The 12,941-nt window shown below is 29.2% G+C and overlaps 1 protein-coding gene across 4 annotated transcripts in view; it reads left to right on the top strand.

Annotated features, from left to right (window-relative positions):
* Positions 1 to 12,941, top strand: part of Csmd3 (CUB and Sushi multiple domains 3) — a 928,259-nt gene that overhangs the window by 347,816 nt on the left and 567,502 nt on the right. Inside the window, exon 7 of one of the 4 annotated variants that reach the window (XM_069991284.1) lies at positions 9,390 to 9,698. The exons of the other annotated variants lie outside the window; for them this stretch is intronic. Coding sequence (XP_069847385.1) covers positions 9,390 to 9,698 — 309 coding nt within the window. The remainder of the gene's footprint in view (positions 1 to 9,389; positions 9,699 to 12,941) is intronic. 4 annotated transcript variants of the gene reach the window in all.

Below are 12,941 nucleotides of genomic sequence, written 5' to 3'. Positions count from 1 at the left end.
GTCAAGTGGACCACCAAAACTACATGCCCCTCATTATGACTTCTTAACCCATTAATTCTTGAATTAAACTAACTGAGATCACCTCCTTTTATTCTTAAGATCCATTTAAATCTTAATATCCATATTGTTTATAAACTTCAGAGCAGACAGTTTTCTGATATTTTGGCTATCCCTCTTCAGCATGTATGGTTGGCTTTAGGGGTCAGGCAACAGCATTATTCACAGTCACATTTGTGCTGGTCACAGGGGACTGTCCCTGCTGCTTTTAGCATCTGGTCTTTACAAGGACGCTATTTCTCAGCTTTCACTATTCCCATCACTTGGTGTGTTATTTATTTGGAACATTGGTTTCAATTAGCCTTTTGAATATATATATATATATATATATAATACAATATAATATATATACACATATATATGTATATGTATATATATTCATCTCAGTTGTCATTCTTCTTTCCAGATCATCCCAGGGAGTTTCTCATTCTGTATAGATCCTGCAGTGAATTTCAATAAGGAATTTCTACTCTGTCTATTTACATTCTTCCAGCCGTGAAAATGTTCATTCTAGTGCACAAGTTCTGTGATGGAGAATTTTTTGCTTTTTATACTTTTGAGATGCTCTCATGGAACAAAGGGTCAACTTCATTATCTTTAACATGCCATTGTGTGACACTTTGATTATAATAGCAAATTCAAACAAATGCATCATAAATTCCTACACTCATACATGAATGCACAAGTGCATATGTATACATGTGCATACACATGTGTGAAGAGATTTGCTAACACACTTCCACATAATCACTCATACACGAATGCATATATAATATGCACACAATAGCATATCCATTAACAGTGAACAGCAGCTTAATCCTCACACCAGAGAATCCAATAAACTAATACATCGAACTTTCTTCTCTATTGCAGTCTTAGAATAAATTAGAAAATAAAGCTCAAATATAGACATTGAAGATCTTAATTTCTTGATATTTAACATTCTGTCTCTTTTTTGGGACATTACAACATTCCTCTCTATCTTAAAAAAATCTCTTGATTACTCTGGATAGAAATTTAAACAGTTCCCTTGATTTATTGTACTATTTCTCTCACATATTTTTCTGTTTACATTTACCTGACATTTTTTTATTTCTCTATTTAAGAAGTATAATCTTCCAATATCCAATTTACATTAATATCTTCATCTAGAATATATTTTTATTCTGATGTGTAGGCATATTTTTCAAATATTTTCTATTTCTTGCTGAATCCTGTATTGAGCACAGAATATGGCTCTGATTTCTTAAACGACAGACATTAGGCTGTTTATCTGTAATTATTTCATGTTCCTGAAGTAGCAGGGAAGCAGCAGAAGATGTATTAAAATTTACAGGTATGGTATTTAAAACATAGACATTGAGGAAAGGAAAATAAAATTCTTCATTCTCCATGTTATAGCAGGAATAGAGTGCAGAAATATTAGCTAAGTAACTAACATTTGCATTCTTTGAAATGAGTGCAAAATAATTTCACATTTATTATCTACAAAAATGAAAACCACAACTAGTTTTCTGGATCTTTTCTTCATATTTCACTCATTTTTTTTTGTCTCAGCAAGTAAATTCTATTAATTCTATTAGAAATTCCAGGATTTTATTTGTAATTAAATCATAAATTTATCTATCTCATTTCCAGGGTTTCTTTGAGTTAAAGCTGCTCTAATTAATACTCTGATTTATATTACAAAGTGTGGTCCTAAATGAATAAAGAATCAAAGAGAGATTTCCAGGTGTCATTATGTTAAAGTATATACTTCTGAGATCATTCTTGATCACAATTTTATTTTATATCTAAATTTTTAATCACCTGTTGCCAGAATCAAGCAAAATTACAGAAGCAAACTTGAAGCTAAGTGTAGACAACATAAATCACAGTCATTATTTTATAATGTTGACAATTATTTGTTAATGGTATTAAAACACTTTAAGTTAATAATCTTCAAGGAATATCTATTTATATCTCTATCTATCTATCTATCTATCTATCTATCTATCTATCTATCTATCTATCTATCTAGTGAAATTGTTGAGTAAATGGCATGAAGAAAGATGAATTTATCAAGGTATCAAGGTTTACCCCAACAATCTAAATATGGGCATATATAAGAGCAAATATAACTTTTAATTAATCATAATAATTCAATATGCAATGATTAAACATATCTGTCTTTTATGATAATGATTACTTTTGAAGGAAGACTGTGAAATATTAGAATTTCTAAGGTAATACTTTCCTTCCTCCAATATGCCATTTCTCAAAGCCCAGGGAGCATTTATAGTCTTGCCAATTTATCTTCTTATTTAATTTGATGCTGTGAAATGAAGTGTTTTGCAGAGTGTTTGATGGAGGAAAACATGATGCTGTTTTTTTATGTAAACTTCCTCTTAAGCTGCTTTATTTTGGCATATCTATGTAGAGTCTCACCTGTAGCTCAGAAGCTTTCCATAGCTGACACCATCGTGGCCTTGCCTCTACAATAGGAGGTCTTTCTTAGCCAACCATATCTCTCTACACCTACCTATTAGTAATGAAATCAGCATTTCTACATATAACAAGTACTGGAGTTGTTATAAATTCATGATAAATCAAGTATCAGATACATTCATTAAATAGTCATTAAGGCAAGCTTCACACTCCATGTGTGTATGTGTCTACACACACACACACACACACACACACACACATATTCCAAGTTGACCTAATATCCATTCTCTAGCAGAGTGAAAAAATAATCATATAATTACATATAGCAAGACTGTGGAATAATGGTCCTGATATAATATCTTGAAAAAAACTATTTTGTTTCCTTTTATCCATAAATGACTACATCTTCCATGTGAACTAAGAGATACTCTGTAGGTTTCTCCATGGAATAAAATAGATTAAGTGAATGCTAATTTTCATTTTCTTTGGGAATAAATCTAAATGACAGATGGATTGGCTTTAATTCATTGATGAGAGCTGCTATAACAAAGGGGTCTAGACCTGCTGGATTCTGTTTCCCTTTCTACCAATGGAATCATGAATCTGACTCATAAATTAGGTCTTTACTTTTACATTATCATTCTTTGCTACATGAAAAACCTTTAGTTCATATTTGGTGGTTTTTCTAAAGTGCTTATGTGATTTGTGTGTATGGCAAAAATTCAAAAGAATGGCTGACATAAGGACACAGGATGCCCCATTGCAACAATGATAATAACAAGACACTATGTTGGAATGACCTTTACAACTTTGGGGTGGGGGGATTAAGCAGTAAGGGAGCTAGGTGAGGGAGGGATAGTAGGAGAAAAACAAAGGAGAGAGTAACAATGCTCAACCAGAAATGTGCTCATTACCTTACTCATGTAACTGTAACCACTCTGTACATCATGTTTAAATCAAGTGAATTTTTTAAGAAGAATGGCCCCCAGACCCAATAATACAAATAATGGGGATAAAGGTGTATGAAAAGGAGAGCTATAAGATGCAGAAATCTGATTCTGTACATTTATTTTAAATCAAACTGATGGCACAAATAACAATCACTTCTTTGAGATAATACCTTCAAGGTTCTCACAACTCTGTAAATTTTGCATGCCATGCCCCTCCAATTTTTAATTCTAAGAAATAGGATCTCTACACTTCCACATTTTTGACAATTCTGTAGTGATATTTAGTGTATTACTCATACATATAAATATTTATACAGCTTTGTCATTGTTGACGAACACAGTACTCTAATGCTTTTGAATTAATTTTTAATTTCCATATTTTACTCATAAACTTGTATTTACCAAAGTTAGTTATGCGAGCTGAACAAATTTCAAAAACATTCAGAATTTGGGACCCATATCTTCCAGCACAAAAAATAGATTAATGTATTTAATGTTTGTTTTATACTAAATATTTTTTGGATTTGTTTTATTTTATGCATCACTAAATTTGTAAAAGTATCTTACTATTCTCATTTTGTACATGATGGCAAATATTTTATTTTTCATTCATTTATTTTTCCTATTATTTTATTCAGACTTTTGCAAGTAGTAACAAATCCAGTTGGAAATTTTAATATTGGTTTCCCCTGTAATGCTTACAAAATTAAGTATTTACAAATTAAAATGTAGCAAACAAAACTATAAATATATGCTCATACATTAAAATAAATAGTTGCATTTAATATAATTGTTCTATTTTTAAATAAGTATGTAAAATCTGTTCCTAAATTATTATTTCTTATTTAACTGAGAATTAATTTTCTTACTGTAATATCTCAGAAATCTAGGTGCAGTTTATATTATTTTTGTCATGGATTAATTAGCAAAGTATATCTTCTTCATTAAATAAAATAAAAGACTGCAATCTCACAGAGTCTCAAATTAATTTTATATTAAATTTTTATTAGGCTAATATATACTTATTTTTAAAAATAGAATCATAAACTCTTTCCATATTCACTTACTATTCTCCTAGGTGGAGCTACAATTTTTTCCAAGTAACAATTCATCGAAGAAATATTTACTTTAGAATTTTAAAGACCAGTGTTTGGCCATTTTCTCTAATTTGATCATTGAAAGTATGCATAAACATAATAGCTTTTAAGTTACCACATGTAAAACACATATTTTACCATACCATAATTAATAATATTTAACATACAGAATTCTTTCATTATTTTCCCAAGTACTTTCTATTTACAGAAAATGGTATTATGTAACATGTTACACAGATTGTCTTTGTTTATCTCATTCTCATAGTCAGTTTCTGTTAATGTTGACATATTTACTGATGTGAGCGATTTTTAAAGAAATAAAAAATGATGAATTCAATTACATGTCTTAAATTTCATGGAATATCTAATTGATGAAACAAATAGAATTGTTGCATTATGAATATCCCAATTTTATTTTGTGTTACATTATTACGTGTATGAGCTCTTTTCAGTTTGCATGTTTTCATTTTAAGTGTTGTCATTATATATTATTTTATTGAATATTCATTCAATTGATTCAGATGAAATATTATAATTAAAGAAAGGAACAGAATATCTGAAGATAATTTCCATAATGTGTCAAATATAAATAACAAAAGGTAACTTTTTAAAATATGAAATTAACTTTTACCTGTTCTTATGTATTTGTATTACTGTGGGCCTTCTGTTTTGTACTCTTGTGATGAGTTGAGAGCATGTGATAAAATTATGAAATAATATATGATACTGGAAATTTAATTAAAAGGAATTTGAAATATAATCATGTAATAGGATTTTATGCAATAAGTTTTCTAAATGATACTATCTTAAGGCCTTGTAAAAAGTGCTGCTGTATAGATAAATAGATATATACATAGGTAAATAAATTCAATATCAAATTGAGCTTTCAAAACGATTTTATACAAACAGTATTGAAATTCTAGTTCAATATGGTATGAAATATTATTAATATATTTTCAAATTTGCATGTCCAGCCTGTGTCATTATCCATTATCACAATTTTAATACTACATATATTTATGATTTAAAGAAGCATGCTTCTATATGTAAATCATTTCATATTACTTTTTTGTTTGTTGGAAAATATTTTGTTAAATAATAAAATTACTTTGCAAATTTCTCATATGGCAATGAGCTTATTTTAAAATGTATTTCAAATAATTTAATGACAGGATAACTTCCTTGTATTAAGCTAAATCATATATATGTATATATATGATTTAATTTCAAATACAGACTGAATTTCCTGAATGTACATTTTCTTCTTTTGAGTTACGTGATTTGTTGTATACATTTTTTCTGTACGATAAGACAATGTTTACCTAACTATGCAGTATATTTCATTTATAAGATAAGAGAATTAAATATCACAACTTAGTACTGGAAAACATATATTAAATGTATGATAACAGATGTTGCTATAAATAATTCTAAAGTTTCTTTAACATTGGCTACTCCCTCATGATACTAATTTGTATGCCAAATTATTTGAGTGCTTTTAAGCTGTTAAAGTATAAATTTTGATGATTAAAAAATATCTGTGTTTTATACACTCACAATCTATCATATCAGAAACTAGTTTACACTTAAAAAACTGGATTGCATATATACATCAAAAATTGTATGATGAATGATGATTATTGCTTATTCACAAGTCAGTGTTGTTTCTTTATAGTTACACTATATGTATTAAATTTATTTCAAGTTTACATACACTTCAATTTTCTGCTTTCCTGAACTTATATATACACTTTTCATGAAGTTGTATTTTCTAAGTTACACCCACTTCAAAATGATAAACTTTCAAATTTTGAAGTAACAACAGAAAAACTTGAACTGATTGTTATTTAAGCAATTAAATTCTAGATTCCACACTTTTTCAAAATGATGATTTGAAAGTTAAAAAAATTATCCCTTTCCTTTTTGTGGTTTAGAAATGGTTATCATTCATTTTAATGTTTCAAAAGTAATTGTGCATTGATAAATAATTATAGTCACACTACTGCCTGGTGCTGGGGCCTAATGCCTGTAATCATAGCTACTCAAGAACCTGAGATCTGAGAATTGTGATTTAAAGCCAGCTCAGGCAGAACAGTCCATGAGACTCTTCATTTCCAATTAACTACTGTAAAAAAAAAAAGAAAGGAAAAGAAAGAAAGAAAGAAAGAAAGAAAGAAAGAAAGAAAGAAAGAAAGAAAGAAAGAAAGAAAGAAAGAAAGAAAGAAAGAAAGAAAGTAGATAAAGGAAGTGAAGCTTTGGCTCAAGAATTTGAGTTCTGGTCATGAGAAACAAAGGTCAGGCACAGAACCCAGGCCCTGAATTCAAGCCCTACAACAAGCAAATATGTATGTATGTGTGTATGTATATATATATATATATATATATATATATATATATATATATATATATGCTATTTTATCTGCAAAACCAAATTATCAGCTAAAAAAGTAAAAGCAAAATTATTGTGTTCATCACTTTGCAATATTAGTTTGGCTTTATTTTTGCATTCATTCATGTATTTGTAGTTGCTTTTCAAGAATATTTCTTGAGCATCTGCAGTATGTCAGGCAGTGTTTTAGATGGTCATCTTTTAGCAAATGAATACAGCACACAAAACCTTTCTAGAGTTTACACTTTAGTATGGGGAAGGAAATTTTATGGATATTATTTTTTGAAGCATAAAGACTAGTTATAAAAACAGGTCATTGAAACATAGATCTTATTAGACTATGCTTATTATAAAATTGTGGCTTATGAATGCTTTAACATTAAAATATGCCCTGCATGTAGGTTAAGAGAATAATACAGAATTGCTATCACCACTTGTGGGTTGTAGCTTTAATTATTGGGGTTGCTAACAAACATTAATTAAAACTTTGCTAATTCTGGAGTCTTCAAAAATTGGGAGTTTAAATTTTTCTGTATACTTAGGTGCTTCACTATAGAATCAGTATAAACCTGTTCCCAATGATTACCATTACACTAATTCAAATGCAAGAAATATTAGCAGATGATTCATGAGAACACTGTCATAAATACCAAAATTCGGCTTACCTTTTGTTTAAAGTTTGGGAAAGAGTAAAAAAATCCCATTTTCTCATTGCATACCCAGCTGCCTGTGTTTATAATCAACAGTTTCCTTCTTAACAACTGAAAATCTGGAAATACAAATGAGGTTATAACACAGGTTACATTTTTTTGATTTTCATCTCATTCCATAAATATGCTTTGAAAATTACAAATTTCAATTCAATTCCCAGTGATAATGAGTAGGACCAGATTTTGGAACAGTGAATAGCCAAGTATAATACTCAGTATATGGGTGCCATGAGTTCTGTTATTCCTGGAAACAGTTATGGATTATCTATCACATTAAATATTATATTAATGAATATTTCAGACAAATGTTTGCACTCATCATGAGTTTAGTGTACTGGTAGCTTTAATAGTGTTTTTTTCTGATTAAAAGCATTAAAATATTTTAAATGATTTCATAGTTGTCATAACTAATTTATATCAGGCCTCCTTATAATATGTTCATTATTCAAATTGGATATATTTGTAGCAAAATGTGTGTTATTTAGCTTACTGATCAAATAAAAGATTAATGTTTGACTTTTTTATTTCATGTTGAGTTTAAGCCATAACATAACAAGATGGAAAGAGTAAAATGGCAGAATATTCTCAAAAGATACTTTTCTGATGAAAACTATTGTGACGTGGTATGTTTGGCTAAAACATCTAATTAAATATTATGAAGATAATTTAAAAATAATTATGTGGAGGATATATGAGAACATATATCCACATACCACTCATTGGGGTTAAGAACCATCTAGAATTTTCTTTTTTATCTAGAATCTATGAGTCCTAAAGCATACCCTTATCACAGGTATAGCATAAATATGTGTGTGTGTGTGTGTGTGTGTGTGTGCATGAGAGAGAGAGAGAGAGAGAGAGAGAGAGAGAGAGAGAGAGAGAGAGAGAGAGAGAGAGAGAGAGAGAGAGAGAGAGAGAGAGAGAGAGATCTGGCATTTTAAACATTTTTTAATTGAGTGAAACCTTAAGAAATGAACAGATCCAGTTGTATTGAAATATCTTATTTTTTGCTAGCACTAATAAATCATAATTCATTTAGTCAGTTTTATTGTTTTCTATTTTTAACTTTAATTTGAACATTAATAAAAAGCTTTATTTAGAAATAGTAAAATCATTTTATTATTTATAATTTTAGAGCATGTGTACTTCATGATGGAGCATTTTAGTATTTTGAATGCTTTCTGGCAAATGAATTGAAGATAGACATTCACATAGAGTAATTTCAAACAATTTTTTCAACATTTCGTTTTCATTTTTGCTTTGATTTTAAATTTTCTTTCCTTCACCTGCTTGCTTTAAATAGAGCATTCTGATATCTCTCCCAGAAATTATGAAAAAAACTGCACAGATAATTCAAAACATAATTTTGAGAAAAGTGTGGTTACATAGTTACCCATTCCTTCAGAACATAAAACTTGGCAGCCATTTAAATGTTGGTAAAATTCCTCTATGAATTAAGAAAGCAGAAAAAAAAAGAAAGATTGATTTTTGAGCCACACATAGACTTTGATCGTTCACCCCTTTGCAATGTATTCCATTTGAAATGTGTTGTATTTTGTGTGTAGTATCTACCCATAGGTTGATAGATACAAACAAACCTACAGATCTGGTGTGCTTCACATTTTAGTAGCGTGTTTATGTTTTGCTTCATCTTGTTGATTACCCTTAAGGTAATAGAAGAGAAATATAATTTATTAAATTTAGCAAACAGTAAAATTTAAAAGAAAAAGTTAGCATCTAGTGCTACTGTATCCCACAGGTTCTACATTGACCCACACTACCTCCACTGGTGAGTTAGAGGAGCATAACACGACTACCACTGGTGCTCTTGCTGTTGCTAGCACACCTGCAGATGTTACTGTATCCAGTGTTACAGCTGTCACCATCCATAGACTTTCCGAGGAACAGCGAGTGCAAGTTACGAATCTCAGAAATTCAGGTCTGGACCCCAACACTTCCATGGACGGGCTTTCTCCTCATGAAGCCGATACACAAAGTACAAAGAGAAGACCAAGAAATGCTGAACAGATAGAAAGAACTAAAGAGCTTGCAGTTGTTACTCATAGAGGTATTGGATGTTATTTTACTTGTGCCCATTTAGTTACAGCCAAAGCTATCTTTTGGTAATGATTCTAATTAGAGATTGAGCTGAGAGCCAAGATGTAGAATGTGGGGGAAAAAAACAACTTGGAAGTAGCTGAACCCTATAGATAGTAACAGCAAAAACGGAAATAATTTGGAAGCATAGAGTTTAAAATTTGAAAAAAAATAAGCACAATGCAACTGTTGCAAGGGGTAAAATTAGAAAGAGAAGAAAGCATAAAAAGGGAAGTAAACTATCATACTAAATAAACATTGCATCCTAGTTAAGATGTTTAGATAGTAGGAAAATTGGACCACCTATATCTTCTGAAAAATATACATTTTTACACTGAAATGATTGATGCATATGCAATTTTCAGTGTTTGTAAGATATTTTCAAATTATAGAAAAGCTAACTATTACTTGAAGAAATGTATAACTTGAAGAAAATAAAATGATGATTATAGGGCTTAGCCTATTTTTTTCTAAATTGACTATTATTGCCCAACACTTATGATTATACATTTTATGGGAAATAGATGTCTCATGTTGAAAATATAACCAGCATTGATTGATATCATGTTCCAAAATTAAAATATTCCTTAATTTTCAATTCTATTTCAGAGAAAACTGTATCTCTCCCCAAACCAAATTATATCTTCATCATTTTTGAATTGATTAATTTGGCTACATTTTGAGAAAAATTGGAAGTATAGAAAGCATGATTTTATGTTGTTGAGTGGCAAGATATATAATGTTTGTAGGAAAAAATTACAACTGTACTGTTCAACATAGAAGTCAATTTATATCAATTTATGTATGGTTTGAAATCTTAATTTATTAAATATATTCCAAGCCTAAAATATCTATTCCATCTTTAACTTACTATTCATCAAACCAAACCAGCTATGACTTAAGTAGTGTGATTATTTATGATTTATGTTGAACATGATATAAGAAATTGCAAAAAAATTTAATCTCAGAGCACATTATAGAGAGAAATCAAAACTTTTAAGTAAATCAATTGAAAAACCATACCAAAACAACATGGAAGCTTAATTAAATAATAATTTATATTCAAATGTATATCTTATTGAATAAGACCTATTCTAAAATGATTTTTTAGCATGAAACAATCTCCTAAATGATGAAATTAACATAACTTTATTTTTCTGTTCATTTGTGTACCATGAATATTTCTATTTAAACGATTATAGGGATCAAATGCATTTTTCAGTTAATTATTTTACTAGAAAGTATAGGTTAATATCATATAAAATATAAAATTTATTTTAATTCTCTTTGGAAAATTGTATCATCTATCATTTTGATAATCCACATCAAAATTACTTAACAATCTATCAAGTAGAATAGAGTGATTTATGAATAGGAATTCAAATTGAAAATAGAAAAATTAATAGTAAATCATTGTGTTAAATAGAGTAATTTGAAAATTATTCTGTATAAAAATTCTAAGCATATACATGTGAATTTGAACTACAAATGTCATAACTTTTCCTTGATAGATTTCAAAGCAGTGTTCAAATATTTTCATTTAATACACTAAATTTCTAATAATGTTTCACTTTTCCATGTAGTCTTTCTAAAATCTTGCTTCTGAATATAATAATTACCCCATCAGTAAAATCTGTTGTGGAAATTATATCTTTCTTTTGACAATTCTTACATTACATGGAAAGCTAGGTGCCCTAACTTCTTAGGAGGCTGAGATCTGGAGGACTGTGATTTGAAGTCCATCCAAGAAGGCAGAAAAGTCCTTGATACTCCATTGCCAATTAACTAGAATAAAATTAAACTGGAGTTGTATTTACAGTAATAGAGGACAACCATGAGAGAAAAACAAACAAACCAAAAATAAATAAATAAAGGAAAAACAAATTCAAGGCTCTGATAATATGCACCAGTAGGAAAATCACATAAGCATACCCCTGGAAACATTTTAAATTCTGTTTCACTATTCACAGTGAAATATGGGATTATAATTTCCTTTAAAAATTCGTCCTTCTGTTTTTTTCTTGTAAAGTATTGCATTTCTTTCTAATTTCAGTATTTTACTTACCTTTTATACTTTATATAAAATCTATTAACATTATAAGCCAGCAATTTGTCCATGGGGAAAATAAGAAATCTATCTTGTATGTGTTGCTTAATTTTCTTTTTTTTTTTAATTTCTCAAAATATTTACTTACCTTTTATACTTTAGATCAAATCTATTAACATTATAAGCCAACAATTTGTCCATGGGGAAAATAATGAATTTATCTTGTATGTGTTGCTTAATTTTCTTTTTTTTTAATTTCTCAAAATATAGCTTTCAAAAGAAAGTCAGAAAACTGACTTAAGAACATTAATCAAAGGCTTTATTTCTGGCAGGCACAAATATCTGAACTGGAAGTGGCTAATATCAAATAAGTGTTTTTTTTTAAATAAGTAATTCCAATTCAAGAAACATACCTAAAATGTTTCCTAAGTACAATCAAAACTCACTTATAGGATAAACAAAAATGAATAATACATGACTCTTCCTGTGGAAAGAGTTAGATAAGAGTGTACATCACAGAGGAAATCATCTTGATGGTGCATGGAGACTTGTAAAACTTATGAGTTATCAGCAGTAAACCAGTTGCAGAGTATATTCAGGGAATACATAATTATGTTACTTTTTAAATAAGATTCAGCAAGCAGAACCCAAAACTAATTGCTTAATTTGTCCTTTTTTAATAAAAATATTCTTAAATATCACTGCACTTTAATACAACATTAAGTGATATCCCAGTGATCCAGGAATAAAGCAAACACTTGGTTATGAGGGAAATCTGCATTATCTGCCTTGTACCTGTATCACAAAATTCATCTCATGCAATTCTCACAATCACCTTCTTTTTATTGGCCAGTTTATTTCAGTTTTTCAAATATACCATATTTCTTTCTGCCCCAAACAGTTCTCATTAGCTATTCATATCTCTTTCAGTCAACTATTCTAATTCAAGCACTAAATTATTATTTGTAAGAAGACAATCACTCACACATATCTATCCCACAAACAATTTAGCAGACAAGTATTTTCCTATAAAATTTTAAGATTTCAATCTATAAGAATAAGAAGTCGAGAAAAATCAGATAACATAAGTGGGAAGTTGTTTGCATGCTTCATTTACAGAGACTATTAATTGCTGACTTACAGATGCTTGTAGAAAATATATACTAA

Source organism: Dipodomys merriami, unplaced genomic scaffold (genome assembly GCF_024711535.1).
Source record: "Dipodomys merriami isolate MVZ:Mamm:240054 unplaced genomic scaffold, mDipMer1.0.p SCAF_4, whole genome shotgun sequence".
In the NCBI taxonomy this organism is placed as follows: domain Eukaryota; kingdom Metazoa; phylum Chordata; class Mammalia; order Rodentia; family Heteromyidae; genus Dipodomys; species Dipodomys merriami.
The sequence above is the reverse complement of the archived record's forward strand: the minus strand, read 5'-3'. Positions and strand labels throughout refer to the sequence as shown.